The 24,730-nt window shown below is 36.3% G+C and overlaps 1 protein-coding gene across 10 annotated transcripts in view; it reads left to right on the forward strand.

Annotated features, from left to right (window-relative positions):
- The window catches only part of EIF4G3 (eukaryotic translation initiation factor 4 gamma 3), a 234,625-nt gene that overhangs the window by 134,325 nt on the left and 75,570 nt on the right, over positions 1 to 24,730 (forward strand). For 7 of the 10 annotated variants that reach the window (XM_087820180.1, XM_087820181.1, XM_016214575.2 and 4 more), the window contains 2 exons: positions 4,888 to 4,996; positions 11,653 to 12,489. In XM_087820180.1, coding sequence (XP_087676306.1) covers positions 4,888 to 4,996; positions 11,653 to 12,489 — 946 coding nt within the window. The remainder of the gene's footprint in view (positions 1 to 4,887; positions 4,997 to 11,652; positions 12,490 to 24,730) is intronic. The other 3 variants (XM_087820188.1, XM_087820182.1, XM_087820186.1) reach the window with 1 other exon arrangement.

The following is a 24,730-nucleotide window of genomic DNA, read 5'->3' on the forward strand; positions in this document are numbered from 1 at the left end:
TGAGTTATCTATTCATGTCTTTTGTACACATTTCTTTGAGGTGACGATTTTTTTCTGAGCTGATTATTTTCTGACTTCTAAGCATTCTTTACATGTTAAAGAAATCTTTTTGACATACCAACTGACGTAAGCTGAGAAGTCATCTTTAAATCATCTTTATATCACATTCCATAGCTTGCTTTATATCAGCAAGTGCTGTCTGGCTCATTCCTACCACTTCATTGCTGTTATACTCTAAGCCACGTTCATCTCTCCCCTAGACAACAGACACTTCCTTACTCATTTCATCTCCTTGCTTCTGTCTTGCCTCTCCTCTATTTTTTATTTATTTTATTGAGGTACAATTGACATACAACATTATATTAGTTTCATTTATACAAAATAATGATTTGATATTTGTGTGTATTGCAAAATGATCACAAGTCTAATTAACATCCATCAACCATACATAGTTATAAAAAATTTCTTTTTTTTACCATCTACTCTCTCAGCTACTTTCAAATATGCAATATAGTGCTGTTATTAAGTATAGTCGTCATACTGTATATTATATCCCCAGGACCTGTTTATTTTATAACTGGAAGTTTGTACCTTTAGACTTTTTTTTACCCATTTCACCTACACCCACCCCCTGCCTCTGGCAACCACCAATCTATTTTCGTATCTATGAGCTTAGTTTGTTTATTTGTTTTTAAGATTCCTCATGTAAGTATAACCATACAATATTTGTCTTTCTCTGACTTACTTCACTTAGCATAATGCCCTTAAGGTTCATCCATGTTGTCACAAATGACAAGATTCATTCTTTTTATGGCTGAATAATATTTCATTATGTGTATATGGTTTATTATTCAATATGTTTCCCTTGGAATATAAGCTCCATGAAGCTAAGGATTTTCGCCTGTTTTAGTTACCAGTGGGTTCTCAATGTTTTGTGCGTGGTAAACACCAGGGGGAAATATGTGCATACCTTTCTAATGAATGAACGTGGAGAATTCTCTCACTTCGTAAAGAAGCATGTTTTGGTCCTTTTTTCTGGAGACATTTGTTGTTGTTTTACTGTCTTAATCCTTATAATGTTTCTCAATGAGGGCTGTACTTGGTTGTCCTCAGGATTTATATATGTTAAACACGAGGTATTTGTTTAAGGATTATTTTAAAGTCATTAAATAGGACTTTGAAAAATCAGTTAGAGCCGGTCCATTGTATCCACGGGTTCTGCATCCGCAGTCAACCAACCACAGTTTGAAATATTGAGAAAAAATGTTACATTGTTGTTCACATGTATGTGCTATGTGGTTAGGCCTGTGATGGTTGTGTCTGTACTGAACATGTACACTTTTTGTCATTACCCCATGAAACAATACAGTATGACAACTATTTGCATAACATTTACATTGCAATACATATTTTAAGTAATCTAGAGATGATTTGAAATATAATATGCAGGAGGATGTGTGTAGGTTTTATGCAAATATTCTGTCTTTTTATATGAGGCACTTGAGCATCCCCAGGTTTTGGTATTCATGAGAGCTCCTGGAACCAATCCCCAGCGATACCAAGGGTCAGCTATATACCTAAAATAATGAAATGTGAAGTATTCAGAGAGCTTCTTAAGATAACAATAAATTACATCAGAACCTTCCTTATATTTGTAATAACTATTTGGAGTCTCTGGCTTTCTCTCAGTGAATTACAGTAGGGGTTAGCAAGCATTTTCTGTAAAAGACCAAATAGTAAATATTTTCAGCTTTGGAGCCATAGTTTCTTTCATTGCTACCATTGTAGCATGAAAACGGCCATATACGATATGTAAATGAATGGCTGTGGTTGTTTCAATAAAACTTTGTTTATGGACACTACAATTTAAGTTTTCTGTAATTTTCATGTGTCAAATACTATTGTTGTTTAGATTTTTTTTTCACCAACTATTTAAAAATGTAAAAAGTTCCTGTCTCACGGGCAGTTCAAAAACAGGTATGTGGTCCCTGGGCCATGGTTTGGTGACTCCCTATCTATAATTACCTCTGTATTTAAGCATCCTGTCCTATACAAGATTAAAAGAGATAGTAGAGGAAAGTGGCCTCTGAGTAGGAACAGTGTGGGCTATATAAAGAGAAATGAATTTTAAATTGTACTGAGTACTACTCAAGGACAGTTCAAGATTTTGTGGCCCATTTCACCTGTTGGTAAACATTCTGTTTAAAAAATTAATTCCTGCAGCATTTGGCCCCAAATCGACCATTATCCCTTAAGGCCAATACTTCCGATTTAATATATAAATCTTTAACAGAATAGATTCTCAAGTAGAATTTATAAAGGAAGTTCATTTCTTGGATGATACTGTCAGGTATCTAATATCTTGCCATACTTTTAAATTCCTTTATCACTTTATTTGAAAATTGAGAAATGTCTTTTTATTTTTCTGCCAATCAGACCCTTTAACTCTGACATCCCAGTCATCTTTATTGAATTATTTTATATTTTGATACCAAGTGCCCTTCCAGAATTATTTTTATAAATTTTCATATCCACCAATAATGAATGAATGAAGTTCAGTGATTTTTGAAATTCCTTAAAGTATTCTCAGCAGTGTAGATCATATAACCAAGTTCTCTAGCTACCCAAAAGCTTCATTTCCTTATAGGGGTCAAAATTCCTACAGCATTAGATGTGATGTTTTGAGTCACAATATCCAGTGTGTTTCCTGATTTTTCTGATGTATCACTCAGATAAAATAAGCCATGGTTGTGCTTTGGAAAGATAAGGAACTCCTTTGTAACAGACTTTATAGTTATTTCATTAGAAGAGAAGACTTGAAATTAGAGGTTAAGCTAAAGTTTGAGATTTTCCTAAATTAAAAAGAATCTAAAACAAGATTAAAGTATTGAATTATATAGTATGTTAATATGTTATTTTCTTGGTACTGTCAGAGGCTTAGAAAATGTTAAAGCTCAAATGATTTTTAGTTTCTTTTCATTTTACAGCTAAGAAACTGAGAAGTACTTGGCTAGCATTTTCTGGCTGTAGAACTGTGTACTAGATGCCTGGGTTTGGAACTGTGATTTAACCATGCTATCTCATTCCTTTCTTACAAATGCTTCACGCATAAGACCTTCCTAGGACTTTGTTAATTTAAAAATGTTCAATATGATTGAAGGTATTTTCATCTTAGATTGAAAAACTCTCCAATCTATACATGTTTATAGGTATTAGTAGCCTTTTATTGTCTTAAACATCTCACTTTATGGATGTCATTTTGGTGACCTACTTTTTGCAATTACCCCCTTTTTTGGGAGGGGGATATTAATTTCCTAGGCAATTGAAGTAGTTATCATTATCTTCCTTTCAGGTAAATGACAGTTACAGCTCTTTCTTTCTTGGAATGTGAATAACTGTTAATAAATGCTAAGTAACATAGAATCCTTCCATTGTTTTGAAGCCATTTTCAGCCATAGAATTGAACTGAGTTTATATTTTCATTTATAGCTATATGAAGCCTTTCTGATTTTTGAATTTTAGTAATACAGTTTTCCTCCCACTGGAACTAAGTATTCAAAGTAGAGTAATCTACCATTCCATCTATTTGGCCATGATTCAAAGTAAAAACAGTAACTTCATTTTTAATATGTGAAAATATAATTTTAGTAGTCTTCATTTAGAAGTAAGTGTGGAATATGAGTAATTTCAAAATCTAAGAGTAGGTGAAATAGCATTTTCCCCATTCCTACCTGTAATAAATGATATTGTCCATACTGGTATATTTTACTTTATATTCCCAGTGTATGTGAAACTTATATGACTTGAAAATGTTTTTATTAACTCTCACTTTTAAGTGGCCCTATCTCCCCCAAATCATCCATACCAAAATCCCACCCACCTAGCCCCCTAGACAATCCAAAACAAAAAGAAAATCAGAATTTTGCAGGGAGCTCTGCTCTGATAGCACTGATGGAATTCAATGTCGGAGACTGTGTCTATCAAAAACTCTACTTTAAATCTCCGAGGAGAGACACTGCTTCGTTTTGTAGCTTTTGTGTAACCGTCAAACCCAGAACAAAGGCCCACCTGGGACGTGATGTAGAATGAGTGTCCGTGTCCTTCCTTGTTGGTTCTTGTCCCACTAAGTTGCACAGTGGCTGCAGTTTTTTCAACCTACCCTGCTAGAATTTTGATGGGCATTTTTTGTTTCGATATACTGGCTGAGTGAAAATAAAAGTTTCCGCTAAGCTCTGCAGAGCCACATATTTTAGTCAGATTTCGGACTGTGAAAAGATATCACCCTTGACTCAGAAGCTAAAGACATTTTTTAAGGTGAAAGTGCCTTTAGAGACTTTGCAGGTTGCATTTTACCTATGTGATTACATGGACAAATGACAAGAATCACCTCTCAGTATAGTTCTCTTGAATCAGTAACTGGTTTTAAAACCATAGTGCTTTGTCCTGCTTTTGGCAGATGAACTACTTTGCTCAGTAGTTTCTGAGTGAAGTTGACCACACCCCCTGGTCTTTGGGAGGCTGTTAAGTTCCCTCTCAAATGTGACATCTATCGTCAGGTTGAAAGTCTCTCTCCTTAGAAGGAACGCCGCAGAATGCATTGTACTAATGACTGTTGTGCTGTCTTCTCTTGCTGTGGTCAATAGTAATCATCTCTTTTCCTTCCCCTTTCCTGCTGCCTCTTTCCGTTTCTTCCCCATCGTCCCATATACTTTTCGAATTTATTAAACTGGCCTATATATTTTTTCCTCGCTTTCCGTTTGTTTTGTTTTGTTTTTTAATTTCGTGACCTCCTGCCCCACGCTGTCTCCCCACTCGGCCTGGGCTCCATATTGCTAGTTTTTATGTTCGCACGCTCATTATCACCCTTTTTTGTACTTCAAATCCCAGCAGCTGCCCAGCCAGGTCCCCGAGCACAGCCCTGTGGTTTATGGGACTGTGGAGAGCGCTCATCTTGCTGTCAGCACCCCTGTCACTGCAGCTAGCGACCAGAAGCAAGGTTTGTGTACGACTGTTTTCCTCCCTCTTATCTTTAGTCTCTTTTTATATTAATATACTACCCTTAGCATTTAGGAGTGAGAGTAAAACATCTGAGGATTATTTAGATACCCACTTTTAAACAAAGCTTTGAGTTTGAAAATCAAAGTGTTCAACATCTAAGAAAGTAAAGTAGGGGTGATTGGTAAAATTTTTCTATATTTTTATTAATGCCTCATTGTCAATATATATTTATAAAAGCTTAGCTGGCTTAAACTTTTTCGGCAACAAGGTTGGGATAATAAATCAAAGTATATATTGCTTTACAAGAAAAATACAGTTTTACTTACATATTCAACGTGTTCCTGTTTATCCTGCTATTTTAAAAACATAAAGTGTTCTTATCAGCTTGGCTTTTATGGCCTTAGTTGGAGATAGTACTGAGTTCAAATGCTGACTCTATCATGCACTAGCTACTTGGTCTTGGTGAGTCAGTGTTCTGTGTGTCTTAGTTCCTTCACTTCCAGAATGGAATAAAGAAGACCTACCTCACAGGGTTATTGTGGGGCAAGCCTAGCATATGAAAAGTGCTTAAATTATAGCCTTAACTACTGAGGCAGGAGTCATACGAAGGTTTCTCCTATTGACTGTGAATGTGGAGTGTCAAATGTTTGTTGAAATAAGTAAATCCTATTGGATTTATAATAGAAAACATTAAGGGAAATCTCATGCCAGAAAGTGGGATATTACAACATCTCTTTCCTGCCTAGTTGGATTTAGGTTGACCATACCTAAAATTGAGAAACAATTCTCACTAGACACAGGGGAAAGCAAGTGACTTTGAGCATACTATTATAATGTTTCCGACCATCCTAAGAATGTATGGAAATTATATTTGTTTTCTACTTTCTTAAATTATTTATTCCTTTAAACTCTTTAATAATCCATAGCTGCCTGTTAGTAAATACACTTTCTAAAAGTTGTTCTTCCAAAAGCATTTGGGAATTGACACATAATTGGTATAGAGGTATTCAATGTTATTGGGCCCAGCCGGGCGTGGCTCAGCGGTTGAGCACCAACCTAGGATCCAGGAAACTGCGGTTTGATTCCCAGCCAGGGCACATGCCTGGGCTGCGGGCTTGATTCCCAGTCCGGGGCGTGCAGGAGGCAGCCGATCAATGACTCTCTCATCATTGATGTTTCTACCTCTCTCTCTCCCTCTCCCCTCCTCTCTCTGAAATCAATAAAAATATGTTTTAAAATATATATTATTGGTGTTTTACTGCAAGTTAGTGACATTTACAAACTAATGTATGATTTCAGTGTTGTTTATAGGATTGAAATATAATTGTGTTTTTTCCCTTGAGTATTGAGGAGCCTAGTAAACTTGAAGACACAAGTCCTATGTTGTATTTGTTTAAATAAGATAGTTTTAGGTCAAAATATAGATAACAAATCCTAACCTGGCATGCTTCTGAAACTTGCACTGTCAAATACTTCTTTCAGCATTGTTCAGAGTTAGAGGCTCCTGCATGCTTAAGGCTAAATTTTTAAATATTAAAGTCATTCATCTTGCAGGAGTGCAGTTCATAGGTAGTGTGATAAACCACTTCCTGCACCCAGTGATAAAGCTGTTTGCAGTCAGAATTCAGAATGCTTTCAGTCCGAGTGGAGAGGAACCTGCCAGCTATTCCCTTCAGGACTACTTCATTACTTCTGCACAGTTGTAATCCTTTTGCTAGTTAGAATTTTGCTAAGCATACTGAATACTGTACTAAAAGGCCTTAAAATATATCCTTTGTTCAGACTCTATAGCTGGGCCTTGATGAAGAATTCATAATATTCCTTGATGATGAAACTCTGACCTGCTAAAATTTTTAGGTTGTTAGACATTTTGTGTCATATAGGCCTTGATTTTCAGAAAGAAGAATGCAGAATTCTTGGTTTCCTCTCAGTTGTTTATGCTTAGTGGAAATTTGAATAATAAAATCAGCATTTTAAATTGACATGTGATATAGATACGGATGAATTGGAAACTATTTCAGGTTACCTTGAAAGAAAAGAAAAGAAAACCTTTCATTTTAAGTATATTTCATAGAGCTGATAAGTAATTATTTGGGACTACTACTGTCTTCCTTTTAGTACCAACTTTCTTTCAGAAAACTCATTATAATTATCTATTTGAAATTCTACCAGTAGCTTGCCAATACATAGAGTAGTTTTTGGAGGAGTATTTTTTATTATTTATTTTTATTGATTTTTAGAGAGAGAGGAAGGAAAAGAGAGAGAGAGAGAGAGAGAGAGAGAGAAAAAAAACCATCCTTGTGAGAGTGAAACATCCGTCAGCTGCCTCGTGCACACCCTCTATTGGTAATTGAGCCTGAAACCTGAGCATATGCCCTGACTGGGAATCAAACCTGGGCAACCTTTCAGTGCACCAGTGACGCCCAACCAACTGAGCCACACCAGTCAGGGTTGGTGGAGTTTTTTTTGGGTTTTGTTTTTTTGGCTAATTGTATGTAATTTGAATAATATTAGAAAGGCCTCGCCATTTTTCAGAAAATATTTTTTTATCCTTACCTGAGGATATATTTTTGTAGATTTTATATATAGAAAGAGAGAGACATTGATATGAGAGAGAATCATCAATCAGTTGCCTCCAATACACACCAGCCGGGATTGAACCTGCAACCTAGGTATGTTTCCTGACTAGGAGACAAACCCACAACCGTTGTGCGGGATGATGCTCTAACTAACAGCCACCCAACCAGGGTTTCAGAAAATAATTTTTATGAAATTAAAAATTTTTAAACTATAGATTCCTTTTGAAATTAAAGTAGGATATAAAATATACTATTTTCAAAGATTGCTATATTACCTCCCAGAATCAATATATATGTATTCTGCCATCAGTTTGGTTTTTCTGATGGAAATGACATTTCTGAGGGTTTGCACTGGGTAACAATCCCATATTAGTCCTAAAGTCTCCAAACATTTTGAGTCGCCTAAATACCTCTTTTCTCATACGCCTTTTTGTTTTCTAAACTGAAAGAAAGTGAATGTGAGATTTGAAATCATTTACAGGTTTTAGTGCTTGCTAACTTTATGACCTTGGACCTATCACTTAATTTCTAAACCCCTCAGTTTCCCCATCTGTAAAATAGGAACATAATCATTTTTACCCCAGTGGCAATTGTAAAGAATTAAAGGACACTATGTATGCATGGTATTTTACCCAGTTCCTGGCACATAAGAAGTGCTTATGTAATAAATGTTAGCTGCTATTAAGCTTCTGGTTTTCTCAGAGTTTTTGACCTGAACAGCTGGAGTGGTTACATGAAGACCTAATGGCCCAGGGAAAGATCTCAGCTTGGTTTGTAGAGAGAGAGACTGTTGAGTGAATTAAATATTCAGCTGGTGTTGATTGTATAAAGACACAGTTCAAATGATTGTTGCTTGCTATTTGGGGGAAAGTGCATTCATTCTAGTGTATTGAGGATATGGTATGGATAATTAAATACAAATAAAAGTTTTTGTGCCTTAGTCTTAGTGCCTTTTGAAAGCATTTGGTGTTGTGTAGGTATTCAGTGAATGGTGTTCAGTTGTAATTCAGTCATTGATAGCAGTGTAGCTCAGTTTGGGTTGTTCTGGTGTTTAGGACAGGACTATTCTATCAAGTGAGACTGCCCCTAAAATTGCAGGATGCTTGTATTCCCGGTCTCTGCTCATTAGATGACAGTAGCATCCTCTCAGGGTTCCACCAAAATATGAGGATAAAAGGGAGAAGTAATTTTTTCCTTCTTTCCTATGACATTCATTATATTTACTACATACAATGAGAAAGAAAAAATATCTAGTTATTCAGAGCCATTGTTAATAAACTGTCCCAGACTTTCCCATATGCATATATGTTAGTAGTATATATTTTTTGTTTTATTTTTTCATGTCTTTATTGACTTCAGAGAGAGGAAGGGAGAGAGAGAGATAGAAACATCAATGATGAGAGAGTCATTGATCGGCTGCCTCCTGCACGCCCCCTGCTGGGAATCGAGCCGGCAACCCGGGCGTGTGCCCTCGCCGGGAATTGAACTGCCATCTCCTGGATCCTAGGTTGATGCTCAACCACTGAGCCATGCTGGCCGGGCTGATTTATCTTTTTTATCCTCACCCATGGATGTTTTATTGATTTGAGAGAAAGACACATCGATCAGTTCCCTCCCATTTGTGCCCCGACTGAGGATTAAACCTGCAACCTAGGTATGTGCCCTGGCCAGGAATGGGACCTGAGACCTTTTGGTGCATAGGACGATGCTCCAGTCAACTGAGCTGCCCAGTCAGGGCATTATTACATATTTTTTAGGTTAGCATATTAGGCTTGTGCACTACATAAAGTTTTGTGTCTTGCTTTTTAAAAAACATCTTTTAGTATAAACTTGCCTTATCTTTAAGTACTCTTTTAAAACCCTATTTTAAATGTTTGCATAATATACCATGATATGTCCAGACGATCATTTCTTTAATAAATCCCTCATTGTTACACATTTAGTCTGTTTCCCTTTTTTTTCCTCCCTATTATAGTGTTGCCTTAAATATGCCGAACTTCTGGTTTTTTTCACTCTTCAGTGGTCATTTTTTAGAAAAAAATAGTTAAAAATGGAATTCCCCCAAGTTCCTAAAGATGGTCAAATGTTATAAATATTTTTAATGCAATGTATTAAATTTCAAATCATCTTGTCTCTGCAAAGCATAATCTTTATTTAGATCTACTTCATTATAGTTTTCAGCTTTCTGTAGTAAAGGTTTTTTAAAACAATTTTTAATTATTGACTTTAGAAAGATAGAGGAAGGGAGAGAGAGGGAGAGAGAGAGAAACACTGATTTGTTGTTGCACTGATTTATGCATTCATTGGTTGGACCTTGTATGTGCCCTGACGGGGGATCGAACCTCTGCAACTTTGGCATATTGGAAAGATGCTCTATTAAAGTTTTAATGATTGAATTAAAAGGCTTTTATTTCAGAATAAGGAGCTCTCAAAATAACTTTTTGTTCCTAATTTTTTTTATTGTTAGATTTTTTTCAGGAGTATATAGGAATTTCATAAGTCTTCTTTTTGTTTGATTGTTTTTAGTATCACAAATTTTATTTCCCAAAATTAATAATTGAATCAACATACTCTTATTTTGTTGTTAATGTGAGAATTATTATTTTCCACGGTTTACTTTCCTGCATCTATGTATAATGAGTGTTATTCTGATATGCTTTCACAATGGTATCCTGTAATCTGGGTGACTGGACCCATTAGCAGTTACTCCAATGAATTGGAAATTATTTTCATCAGAGATATTTTAATATGTCTTTATTTTATATGTGACACACATATATATTAGATATATTTCTTTGAAATATTTTTGTCTCTTTCCCTGGCAACTTAATCTGAGGGATTTGGCAGTGAGAGCCTATTGATCTTATTTCTCCACTACAATAAATAGGCAGAGTTCAATTTAAGAAGTACTGACCTTTATGCCCATAAATTAAAGTGAGTTTTAAGTCCAGTAAATGTAGTTGCAGTGAATAAATTAGCCTTTAACAACTCATTGGTAATATTCACCATCTATTTATCTGAGTAATTGTGTTTTCTTTGACGGACTTAGTTCACCACAATTTGTCGTATGCCTAAAGATTTCACTGATCCCTAAAGATTTCTGACAGAGAAAGTAAAGTCCTTTTCAGTTTAGATTATCTTTTCATAGTGCTTAAAATTTTTGTTTGCATTTGATGAACGTACTCATGAATATCTGCTTTTTCACTGGAGCCTGTTTGTTGTGCTAAGGAAGCACAAGACTAGAAAAAAATCTGAATCTCCTTTGGGTTTCATCCTCCCAAGGATGAATCACATTATCAATTTACCTAGAATTTTAAAATATGGAAATTTTCATGAATTAGAGTTTCTTACATTTTCTGGTACCTTTATTATAATTACCAATTTATTTCTCTCTTGCCCTTGCTATTCTTTGTGTGTCTATACAGATACACACATTTTATATATTATTCTCAAGTATTTCAGACATATATGTTGTGCTCTTTTTTTTATTGGACTTGAATATCTGAATATTAACTTCGTTTTATGATCAGGAACTTTAGTTTGCTGATAATGAATTTCATTGATGATAAATGAACAGGTAGTACATGTTCCTTATAAAAATTCCCTAAGTGTAGAAATATAGAGAATAAAAATATCAGTCTATAATTATTTAATCTCTATTTGCCCTTGAACTGTCCTGCCACTCGAGTATGTTCTTGCTAGAAAAAATCTCTACAGGGAGCAAGATATAGTGGAGATGGAAGGTATCTCTACCTTAAAGAAAAGCCCCACCCCATTCTAGAATGGTTTAGCTTCAGCTTTGATGAGCTTTTTCATTGTATTCTTGACGTAATCATTTGGTGAATTGATTCCTTCTCCTCCAAAATAAACCGTATATGTATTGGAGACCATGTAATAGTAGGTATAACTAGAAAAAAATATGACAATGTTTTTAAAATGGCAGATGTCTAATATTTTGATCTCTTTCACTACCCATGATTTAGGGTAAGAGATTAAAAGAATTGGCCCAAAATAATGCAATATAATCTCTCGTCCAGGAATTACTCTTAAAACTCTCTTTCTGTTTCTTTCCCAGAGGAGAAGCCAAAACCAGATCCAGTGTTAAAGCCTCCAGCCCCAGTGCTTAGACTAGTCCTTAGTGGGGAGAAGAAAGAACAGGTGGGCCAGATGGCTGAGACCACTGCAGCAGAGTCCCTTCCAGAGCTTCCTCTGCCTCCGTCACCAACTGCTGTTTCTCCAGTTGCTCGAAGTACAATTGCTTCCCCCACCTCTGCTGCTCTTAGTAGCCAGCCAATATTCACCACTGCTCTAGATGACAGATGTGACCTCTCCTCCTCAAAAGAAGACACATTTCCTGTACCCACCCCCACATCTTGCACAGAAACATCAGATCCTTCACAAATGGATGTAATTGATGATGATATATGCAAGAAATCGTGTAGTGTAGCACCTAATGATATTCCACTGATTTCTAGTACTAACATAATTAATGAAATGAATGGAGTTAGTGAAAAATTAGCAGCCACGGAGAGCATTGTGGAATTAGTAAAACAGGAGGTGTTGCCATTGACTCTTGAATTGGAGATTCTGGAAAATCCCCTGGAAGAAATGAAAGTGGAGTGTGTTTCAGCTCCCATCACCCCTTCCACAGTTCCTTCCTTTTCTCCATCTCCTCCAACTCCTCCAGCTTCTCCTCCTCCCGCACCAGTCATTGTCCCCGCTGCTGCCACTGATGTTAGTGCTGCTGGTGCCCCCGCTGCAGGCCAGAGAGTCGAAGAGGATGAGAGTGTAAGAACTTGCCTTGGTGAAGATGCGAGAGAGATTCCAAACAAAACAGAGGGAGATGCAGATGGGCAGACAGAAGAGGTGGTGGAGCCTCAGAGCTTGAGTTCAAGAAAGAGCCCTGTCCCAGGTAAGCTATCCTGCCATTAATTATATGCTTGCTGAACATGAAAAAGAAGCAATACCTGAGTATTTTTTAATTGGCTACTTTCCTTGACTTCCAGAAACATCAAATGAATGCTGAAATTCCTAGTCTGATTTCTGCAATGGTGTATTTATGTTTTAGTGCAGCCTGCAAAAGAGTTGTTTGCTCCATTGTCTAAAAATGCAAATGAAATTTCAAATATACAAAATGCCTCCAAGGTATATGTCACTCATCATACATGTGTTTCTTGTTTTTATTTTTTTGCCTTGTTCATATGAATCAGTTCCTCAGTGGTTGATTTTGTTGCTTTGGGGCTAGAAACCAATTAAAACTAGCATGACCTGTAATCCCTAATTCTGTCCTCTCAGAATTTTAAAACCCAGTCCATCCTAAACTTAAAGGAATGCCTCAGTGCAGGACCTCTTTAATCCTGGATTTAGGAAATTAGCAATCAGAACGTTAAAGGTTTGTGACTAGTTCTGAAAAATAAAAGTGCCCTCTTTGATTGACTTGCAGATAAGTTTACTGCTTTTCCACATTTTCTTTTACAAGTTTATTTTCTACTATAATTATCATTATTTTATCATTAATATTATCAGTGTATTCTTCACAATTCAAAATTATTTCTTTTAATATACCATCACCTAGGATCTTAGGACCTGATCATTGGGTTTTTATAATCAAAAGTTATCAGAGGTTTATCAACTGCTCTAAAGTTACTAGCACAGAAGAATATGGCTTTTAACAAGTCAGCATAGCCTGTGTTCTGCAACATTGCCCTACGCTGTATAATTGCTTTCTGTATACCTGTCAGATTAACTTACACAATTTGACAAATGTGTGCTCCCCAGCAGTTGATGTAGATACGCACTGGGGAGGTTTCATTCGCCAACATCCTCAGTATTGTCTGTTTTGAGCTTTCTGATAGGGAAGCTTGACGAGTCAAAAACTGATCCCACTTTTAAGATGTGGCTTTTCTACCCAGCTCAGTTTTTGAGGCCATTTTCTTATGAATGTCTCTGGAAGGTTTCTGGTTTCTTGCAACAGTAGAACATATAGTTCAACACAGTAAGCCAGAGCAGAAAAGCAAACAATGCAAGGCAGTCAGAACAGGGAGAAAACTTATAAATGTTTGTAAATCACTTGTTTCCTCAATAGACTGGCCTCCATTGGCATCAGTATTCATAGTGCCATCACTATCTTAGGAACCTTTTTCCTTGCTAGGGCGATGACCAGCTTTTTTTTCAGTCACTCTTTGAAAAAACAGTCTTGGTTTCTGTGCGGCTACAGCTGAATGTCCCCCAAAGTACACCCATTGGTTGGAGAATGTGATTCGTTTGACCCTTCGTTGTTTTCATACCTGCCTGAGACTTACCATCCAACAGCGACCGCAGATGCGGTAGTTCCAAGAATAGAAGAGGCTATTGAGAACAAATTTTAAATAAACATAACAAAGAAAAACAATGCAATCATATGGAATACAAGTTAAAGATACAAACCATACTTCAGAACTGAAATAAGTGTAAAGCAGGACTGTACCAAAGTGATACTTCCACTCAGCCAACAGTCTTCTTATAAGCAGTTTGTCCATTAGGTGGCCTAATGTTGCAAGTCAGTGCTCAGGGATAAATGGACAAACAGATTTTTGGATCAAATAATCTTCATACCATGGTACATTTTTGTGAAATGCAAATACTCTTGGAATTAGTAAAATGTCACCAACACCTTAGAGAATCTATAGATTTTTCATTGTAAACCAGTGGATAGCTGGAAAAGAAAAATCAGTCTTTTGCTTGATTGGGGATGAGGTAGAGGTTAGTGATGTCAGAACGGATGTGTCTTGGCATTTTTCTATTTTCATGATTTTTTAACCTATGAATGTGTTTTTAAAGGCACCGAAAATTCTATAGTTTCCCTTTGTATCCTACACTGTTCAAAATACAAAGTAAATGAACTTCATGAACCCATGTAACTCTGTCTAGCATTTTTTTATATTTTCATGAGGCTGCCAGAAACATTCTTGATCCCCTCATTTCTGTACAAATATATTTTAATGTTATTGCCACAAAAATTAACAAGGACAATTTAAATTATCGTTCTTTTATATATATGTATATATATGTCCACCTGAAATTGTCATATTCTTAATGACTACAATCTTATTTGCACTTACTCATTCACTGTACCTTATTTACCTTGAGAGGTTATTAAATTATAACAGTTTGGTTTAGATACCAGTCTTTTGTTGTTGATTTTGAGAGTAGTTCTTACTGTTTCACTTGAAGATGAACCACTTTAAAGCTTACTTCAGAAATCATTTGCTTTTCACAGATGTAATGCATAAAAATCCACAGTAGTTGGTACAGAGATACTTATTTAAAGCAGTAATTAAAGGTAGACATTAGGGGTCTGGTCTCTCCTTTTCTTCTGGAAAACACTTTCTTGCAATTAGTCTTGATCATATTTCTGAGTGGAGCAAAATGCAGCAGTTCTGGGTACATAGGTGTTGAAGAGCAAGCCCTGTAAAATGAGAATTGTGTGTATTTATCTTCTGTGTACTCTGAAAAGCCTCAGAAATAGGCCAGACTTTTGATTACTTGATTCACACGATCACTGCAATAATTAAATGTGCAAAAATCTAACTTAATTGGATCGTTTCTTAAAGTCTTAGGAAGTTGTATTATGATTTCTGTGTGTATCTGACAGGGAAGAAAAGAGACTTTCAGAACTTGTGGAAAAACAACCTCCGTTCCTCATCCAGGAATTCATTTGTACAATTTCCTGAATGCATATACTGTAGAACACGAACTCTTCCACTTTAAAAATAGTGACTTTTATTTTTTATTATTTCTTTAACATAAAACTAATATTTGAAATTCTTTTGGCAGAGGGAGGTTTATAATATTTCTATTTTATCTTCTGGCTCTCGCTCACAGTACATTATTTCTCTGTATATTTTATAAATTTGTCTTATGAACTCATCTTCAGCTAAATTTTCCTGGATGTAGATTGAGGACAAAACCTCTCAAAGCAGGCTTGTGTTTACTTTATTTACCACGTGCCTTGGAACGTAATCTGAGTTTAATGTCCTAAATCTCTTTCCCCCGCCTCTCCTTTTTAATAAAATGCAATTGTTGTAATTTTTTATTACTGATTTTAGTGAGCTGGGGGTAGAAGGGGAAGAGAGAAACGTCGATTGGTTGCCTCTTGTATGCACGCTGACCAGGGACCGAACCCTCAATCTGGGCATGTGCCCTAACCAGGAATCAAACCAGCAACCTTTCAGTGCACAGGACAACCTCAACCAACTGAACCACACTGGCCAGGGCCCAAACTCCTTTTATACCCTAAACAAAGTGTGAAGACATTCCCTATGGATACTATTTTTCAGGATGACAGTCCCTCTCCACCTAGCTGCCACCAACGATTCTTCCTTGTCATTACTCTGTGTTGGTTCACTAGTTTGTTTCGTTTTGTTTATTGTTTTAGCTCCTTTTTCACTGAGGCTGTCACTCTGTTAGGAGTCTCAGAGCTTTTTATGAGAATCTCAATTCCAAGTCTTTACTTTGCAGGGATTCAAGATCTCTTATCTCCCACATGGATGCTAAAATGTAAACTCCATAGTAACAGGGACTGACACAGCATCCCACAGTGTATATATGGCTGTAGCAGCAGGAGCAACTGTCTCATTTATGTAGCTTCCAAGAGTTTCCCTTATAGTCCTGTAAGCTCAGCTAAGGTTGAGGGATGGTTTCCATATTCCGTAGATTACAAGATAAGAGATTTATTTCTCTAATGGAGATATGATTGTATGTTTTGAGTGATACTAATAAAATACCCATTTAGCCAATCCAACTGATGTTTTCTCTTCTGATTTCATTTTCCTTTAGTATATAAAGAGCATACTTTAATTCAGGGGGAAAAAATGTTTTGTTAATAACTCCTGATTTATTCTCTCCAGTAAGAATATTGAAAGTACTTTAAAAGGAATAAAACATAAATGAGCATAAAGCCAGAGAAATAAGTCTTTCAGTTTTGGTAGGCTAACCTGAAAAAGACTCATTTTTAAAACCATGACCTGAAGGTCAGCAACAGGAATAGGGAATTTAACATTTATTTTTGGCTTCACTCAACTTACACCTTCTGAGAAGTATTTGAAATATCCCTGGAAGGTTAAGTTGCTGGGGCCAAAAATAGAAAACCAGTGGTTTGAGTATTCCACAAGCATAATGCCTCTCCTAATGTACACTCTTACAATTTAACTTCTCATATTCATCTAGAGAAATATGTTCTGGAACCTTTGCAACAGGACTTCCTTAATATTCCTGGTTCCACGTCATCTATCAAAACCAGCAGAAACTTCAGTTCCCTTTTTCAGAGTCTTGAGTCTGAGTGATCCTTAGAGATAAGTGTAAAATTATTGGTTTTCCCTGCCTTATTTGGTTTTTGTTTGTTAATCCTCACCCGAGGATATTTTTTCCATTGATTTTTAGAGAGAGTGGGAGGGAGACAGAGACAGACAGACATTGATGTGAGAGACCTCGATCGAGTGCCTCCCAAACGCACCCTGACCAGGGCCGATGGAAACTGCAACCCTTCAGTGTGTGGCCGACTCTAACCACGGAGCCACACTGGCCAGGGCTTCCCTGCCCTATTTGTAAAAATATTTTTAACAAAGCTGCCTTAAAAGTACACTTCTGCCATGTCATTCCTACTTTCTTGTTGCCTTCCACTGAGAAATCTTAAGCATTCTCTGGAGAATACTGCGCTGGGTCAAATTCTGCCTTTCAGATGCTGCACAGTGAGCCTGAACGCCTGCTGGTTGAGCTTACTAACAGGCTCGGGGGCCAGGCCTTCTGGCAAGCGCCGTGCCCTGTTCCTCCTTTCCCCTTCGCATGGTCTACACTTACCCACTGTGTACAGTAGTTCATTTCTTTGCAACATGAGCCCTGAGGTTTCATTCATAGGATATTAATTAACTTAGTCATGCATATCTCCATGAATAGACGTAGACTCTTTGTTCAGTATTTTTCCTCTTTTCCTCAGACTTAGTAATTAATCTAGTCCAAAAGAAACCACTGTATTTACCTGCCTCCAGACAGGGTAATCCAGACAGTTCAGGGAGATGCTATTCTTTTAGGCAAAAGGGAACTCTTTTCTGGAACACCTCGTCTTGCTAAAAGCTTTCCCTTTCTCCAGTATCCATCTTGGCCTTGCACACAGTAGTCTTGAGGACTGTTTTCAATACCTTTGACTAAGTAATTTTCCCTACTAATGCAGAAAAATCTCCAAAGTGCATTTCCTAAGATATGTATCTTTTCTCCGTTTTCTATTGCTTTATTAATAGTACTTAGTAATTTAATTACAGTCATAATAAAGTCACCTTACTTTGTTTACAGAGCTTTTTCTCAGACATTTCATGCATTAATTTTATGATTTAAGCAGTTATTTCTGGGATATAACTATTCCTATTTTGCTGATAATAAAAATAAGCCATGAAGTGGTAATTGGGGTTTCTCAGGTCACAGGAAGAGTTACAACCCAAGCCTTCCTTTACCTCATATTTATATTATTCTTTTTTGACATGCTTTCCACATTACCATAAAGTTCTTTTCACATTTTCAGGATTTAGAGATTATACATTTATGCGTGTGACCCAGGTTCAGGAGATGTGAAAGCCACCTGTTTCTAGCACAAATAGTTATGAAGGTCTGGGCACTGTTGTTGTGGGCACTTGAGATTCATCAGTGAAGAATCCCCAGATCCCTGCTCTAGTTGTATCTTAGAAAGTTTTAAGTGCTCTGAAAGTAATCAAGCAGGGAAAGGAATGCTGGGAGGAGCAGCAGGTTGTAGGATTTAAATAACATGAGTAGAGATGGGCGAGGATGTTTATCTGAGCCACTCTTTTACCAATATCTGTGATGTTTTGCATACCTTTTTCCTTTTGAGAAATAGTGCTACACCCCATCTTCTCTGTTCTTAAATTCCAGTAGGCAGAGCACTCCTGGACAGAATCATACCACAGTGAATGCAAGTGCCTCTACAGATTCTCTCTCTCACACACACACACACACCCCGTTTTTTTTTTTATGACCTTCCTATTGTAAAACCCTGTACTCAACCTAGCTCTCCTTTCCCTCAGCAGGTGGCATTGTGTCATTTTTTGTTAAGAAAATTGAGTTGTACTGAGAATGCGTTTTTTTCAGCCTTCTGCCCAAGCTTCAAACCTGCCTTTATCCAAACTTGCATGTGTCTATTAGCTGTTCCCTTGCAGTCTCATATGTATATGCCTCTCCACACACTTCTCATTGTAGATATGCTCAACTTGCTGCTTCTCAAGCAGACTTCTCAAGGAGAGTCTACCATTCCCGCTTCTGCTCTGTTTACTGTTCAACTAATGTAATCTGATTTATGCTCCCCACAGGCTAGTTGAACTTCCCTCAGCAGGACTGCAGTGGACATGTTTTAGCTTATTGGTCTTTTTATTGCATTTAACACTATTGATTGCTCTCTTTTTTTTCTTTTTTAGTTAGAAAAAGTAAATTATTGAGTATAATTTATATGCAATTAAAGTCACGCTTTTTAGCATTCACTTCTGTGAATTTTGACAAACACATAGAATCGTGTAATCACCACTGCAGTCAAAATAAAGAACAGTTTCATCACCCCAAAAATATTCCGTCATATTTGGGTCATATTCTAATTCTGTTACTATTCAACATATTCTTCCTGTATGATTCCATCTACTCTACTGGTAGATGGCTCCAATGGTATTTGCTAATGACTTCTAAATTTATATCTGCATCTGAATTTCTTTTCTGAGCTTATCTGATATTACTAATTGCCTGCTGAATATCTCCACTTGAAAATCCCAAGTCATCTCAGACTCAACATGTCCAGTACCAAACTAATCACCTATTTCTCTAAACCTGTTCCTTTATCTCAGTGGCACTGGTTCTAAAGAAGCTAAACTCCTGGAGCTGCTGTGGATGGACTTCTCCCTTGAGTTACTTCTCTCTCACATACAGTCATTTGACAGAGTTCTCTGGTTTTACCTGATGTGGTGGTTGATTTGTTCCCTCTCCTTTTTTCCCTTCTACCACTGTCTTAGACCTGCACCTCTGCATGGATGCCTCTCATTTCCCTGGCTTCCAGTTTCGTCCCCCTTCAAGTTCATTCTCTACCCAAGCAGTCATCTCTTTACAATATAGGTCTGGCCTTATCACTGTTCTTTCACGTCTCTGCCTAAACCCTTCAGGATAATAGGTGGGGGTGGGGGTGGGGGTGAGTTGGGGGGGTGACTGACACACATTCACCTTCAAGATAAACTGTCACCTTCTCTCTTTTTACTTACAAAGTCTTGTTATATTTAGAAACATCAGCAATTTTCTGAGTGCATAGGCATAGGATCTGAATGTAACTTTTGATGTATTTGGTTAATCTAAACACCAGCAGTAAAGTGTAGTGGTCGATATTAAGGCAGCAGCCTGGCATTCCTCAGTCTTAGCTTTTCCTTTCTCTTTCTCTGTGACCTCGGGCAAGTTTCTTAACCTCTCTGAGTCTGTTTTCTCATCCAGAAAATAAAGAGTATTTACTTCATAAAGCTGTAGTGAAGATGAAATGTAGAACATGTAAAGCATTTAGCACAATTTTTGACACATACCACTCTATAAATGTTAAATATTATTAATATTTCTATTTTCAGCTAGCATTAAGGGCTCAACTTTTTTCTGGGAACTGTATTAATATTACACAGAACAAATGGGTGTCATGACCTCTGCCCTTAAGAATTTATGGTCCAAAGAAAAAAATCTCAAGTTGATACCATCTAAAAAGTTCTTAATTAAATCCTGGATGCAAGCTGGTAGAAAATCCCTTAGAATAGTCCTTATGCATTTATAACTCTGATTAAAGCTTGCCTCCTCATCTGTGCTACTTAATTTTCACAATGGTAAGACTCATCTCGAGGTGATCTCTGCTTTCATTTGGGAGAAATTCTGCATAGAACAGTGAATTCTAAGGAGAGTCTGTACCATTGAAAATTTCAAGGCATTTTTTAAACCAGGATTGTAGTAACATTACTAATTTCCTGTTCAGGTGAGGAATAGAAAATTAGGAAGAAAACAGAGCAGTAGGGGGAAAATGAAAAGGATAGCCAAAAAGTGGAAACAACCCAAATGTTTGTCAGTTGATGAATGGATAAACAAAACTTGATGTATGTGTATAAAATGGAGTATTATTTAGCCATGAAAAGGAATGTGTGTGTATATAAAATATGAACTATATTACTCAGCCATAAAAAGAAATGAACTCTGACAACTACAAGGTTCATGAATGAGCCTTGAAAACACTGCTAAGTGAAAAAGGCACAAAAGACCACATATAGGGTGATTCCGTTTATATGAAATGTTCCAACTAGGCAAATTCTTAGTAACAGAAAGTAGATTAGTTACTAGGGGCTGGGGGGAAAGGAGAGTGGGGGAGGGAGTGCTGATGGGTATGGGGTTTCTTCTGGGATGATGAAAATGTTTTAAAGTAAGAGAATGGTGATGGTTGCACAACTCTGTGCATGTGATATAAACCATTGAATTGTATACTTTAAAAAGGTGAATTTTATAGTATGTGAATTACATCTCAATAAATCTGTTATTGTAACAATATGAGTAGGACTGTGAGTGGTTGTGCTACCAGGTTCTATCAGAGCCATCTGCCTAAGAATTTCATGCTAAAAACTCTGAAGATAGACATTAATCAGGTTAGTGGGGTTATAGCTTAGAAATTTAGGAAGCTGGTTTCAACAATGACATCATAGTCAACAGTATAAGGCATAGAGGAATGTTGGGGTACAACCAAAAACCAAATTGTCTTTTGAGGCATTTTATGTCTGAAGTATGTTTTATTTTTATTCTATCTTATTATTTTACTGTTACATGTTACCTGAGTTTGAGAGAGTATTCTCAGCTAGGTAGTGAATCCACCACTGTGGAAACCATTCTAGGGGCATTGTTTGATGTCACAAATGCGGAACAACCCACTGGGCTGGGAAAGCAGGATTATTGTTTGTGGTCTGTTCTAGAAGTAATGATTCTGCATTTTCTTCGTACTTAATTCTTTTGCCTTGGGTGAGCCACCATCTCTAAGACCTACAACTTCTACCCAGGATCCTTCCAGGCCTTTCTTGTCTTTTTGACTATCCAACCCATTCCTTTATCCATCCGGCTATTCAGCCCCCTTACATTTCTAGTACATTTCTGAGACTCAAATTGTTACCTCAGCTACTGCAATTCTACTTTGAGACTTCTCTTGAAAAATATTTTTAGCACAGATTTCCAAGAAAAGGCTTCCAGAGAAAGTACTGTTTCTAGATATATCTGTTCAAGAGTTATAGACAGAGTTGTTTCAAAGGCATAAGATCCAGGCTCCTGAGGTTATCACAGCCCTGTTAAGTCATTGTCGCTTTCTAGGTTTCCTTTTTTTTCTTTCCCCAATCCTCCACACCTGTTTAATAGGTACTGATTCTCACGTTGCCTTGCTGCTACCTTCTCAGCCTAGGCCATATTAAAGAACCTGCCCCAAATTTAATTTTTTCAATATGACTATCTTCACAAAATTTTCCATTCTGGTAATTCCTTTGTTCTTAACACTTAAATACATCAATTTAGAATACTTGGAGGGTTTTATCAATATCAATATGTGTGTATTTTATCTCTCAGCTCTCTCATACCTTCTTTAAGATGAATAAATCTGATCTGTTTTATATTGCTCACAGAGCTTTTTATTAAGTGTTTACTCATTTAAGCAAACAAATAGGTTTCTTTTTTGTTGGTTCTTGTATTGTGTGTTTGTTTCTGTTTTTGTGGAAGTGGTATATGATTAACAAATCAAGTATTTTAAAAATAAACCATACCCTTCTAGTAGGAAAAATTTTTAAATTTTAATAATAGCTGTCTCCATTAAGTGCTCCCTATTTATCAGTCACTGTTGTATTAACATTTTAAACCTTACAACAACCCTGTTTGTCCTATTGTACAGAAGAGACAGAGGCACAGATGAGATAACACTTGCTGATGGTTATATACGTAGCTAGTGAATGACAGTCAGCATTCAAACTTAGCTGTCTACACTCAGTGCTTATAACCGCTTCTCTGTATTGCTTCTTATGATAAACTAAGTATCTTGTAAAATCGTAAACTTCAATCGAAATTTAACATCATTTAGAATAATTCTTGTGCCCAGCTGGTGTGCTCAGTGGTTGAACATTCTGCCATGAACCAAGAGGTCCTGGTTCAATTCTTGGTCAGGGCGCTTGCCTGGGTTGCCGGCTCGATCCCCAGTAGGGGGCATGTAGGAGGCAGCCAGTAGATGATGTTTCTCTCTCATTGCTGTTTCTATCTCTCTATCCCTCTCCCTTCCTCACTCTTTAAAAAGTAATAAAAATAAATTTAAAAAAATTTTTAAGTGTCATATATCATCTTAAAAAAATAAAAATAAATTAAAATATTTCTTGCTACCTAAGAGATTAATTTTATATTGGAGATGAATATAATAGTGACATAAATTACCAGTTGAATAAACTGAGTAGACGATGATAGGACTTCAGAGTTAAATGCACTCACCTTAAGTAACTAATACAGAACAGCAGAAGCAGAGAAGGTGTCACCCCTACTCCATTAGTTAATGCCCACGTTTCTACTGATTCCAGAATCCTTGCATGTAACCTAGGCTGCACCTAGTACCTAGTGCACCATTTAAAAAATAAAAATAGATGTCATTATTTATGTGATAGCATTCAGTATTCAGGGAAATAATTGATAACATTTGAAAACTAGTAGGTTTTTTTTTAACATAATGCCATCATTAATGTTGCCATTTATTCCACAGTTGTGAGTCCCAGAGCTATCTTAATTTAAATTGGTAATTATTATAATTGTTAAGAGAATTCAAATAACATTTGAGTGATATATGAAAAATTTAAATCAGTGTATCTGTTCATATAGGGAGATAATCTCTTTGGAATGTGATACTGCACATATTAAGATATTTCATCAGTTGCACAAATCACATTATTAAATCATGTTATAACTTCTAAAAAACATGGCTTTCCTGTATATGTAATAAATAGGGTCGACTCTAATTTTGAAACCATGCCAAGATGCAAAATAGCCTGTATAATATGAAAAAAATGAGAAGACTGTGCTCACGTACATAACACGCACATATGATTGCATATACACCAGTATTTTCCAACAGTTAAGTAAGAAATACTTAACAGTTTTCTGGAAACAAGACGAGAAGGAGAGGACTTTCTTACTTCATTGTATATTTTTATATATATAAAAATACCAGATCATTTTTCAAAATGGTAGTGTGCTTAAAAATTCCACTTGTTTGGATTTAAGGCTGAGTAATATTCAATTCATCAAATATGTGAGCAACTGTAGTTGGAATAAATGGATGCTGACATTTTCTTCAGATTTTAATAATAGACTCTTGGTAAAGTTTACCAAGAGTAAATTGTAACTTAAAATACTTTTTGACTATATATTCTTATCCATATTTTGGGACACAATAAAGAATATTCAGTTGGGAACTGCCAAAACCAGGAAATTTGGGTGGCCTATTCTTTTTCTTGACTTACTACACTACCTAGAACCTCTAGTATAATGTTGAATGGAAGAAATACAAGGTGCATCCTGTTAGAAAGAAATGAAGTAAAATTATCTTTGTTCAGAAATGACATGAGTATTTACATAGAAGATCCAAAGGACTCTCTACCAAAAAAAATTCTAATAAAACTAGTAAGTGAATTTTAGCAAAGTTGCAGGATACAAGACCGAAAAAAAAGTATATTGGATTTCCATATATTAGTAATGAAAAATCAAACATTGAAATAGGAAATAACCATGTACATTAGCATCAAAAAATATGAATTTGACAAAATTTCAAAAGATTACTTCAGAATATTACTGGGAGAATTAAAGAAGACTTAAATGTCACAGCATACCATGTTCATGGGGCAGAAGACTCTATCGTAAGAAATCAGTTCTATCTATAGATTTAACACAAATCAAATCAAATTCCAACGGACTTTTTTGCATAGAAATGTTATACAAAAAACTGATTCTAAAATAAATGTAGGAAAGCAAAGTTCCTAGAATAGCCTAGTTCCTAGAATAGAATTCTTTGAAAAAGAATAAATTTAGAAGATTTAATATTTGATTTTAAG

Source organism: Miniopterus natalensis, chromosome 9, assembly GCF_054644295.1.
Source record: "Miniopterus natalensis isolate mMinNat1 chromosome 9, mMinNat1.hap1, whole genome shotgun sequence".
NCBI lineage: Eukaryota > Metazoa > Chordata > Mammalia > Chiroptera > Miniopteridae > Miniopterus > Miniopterus natalensis.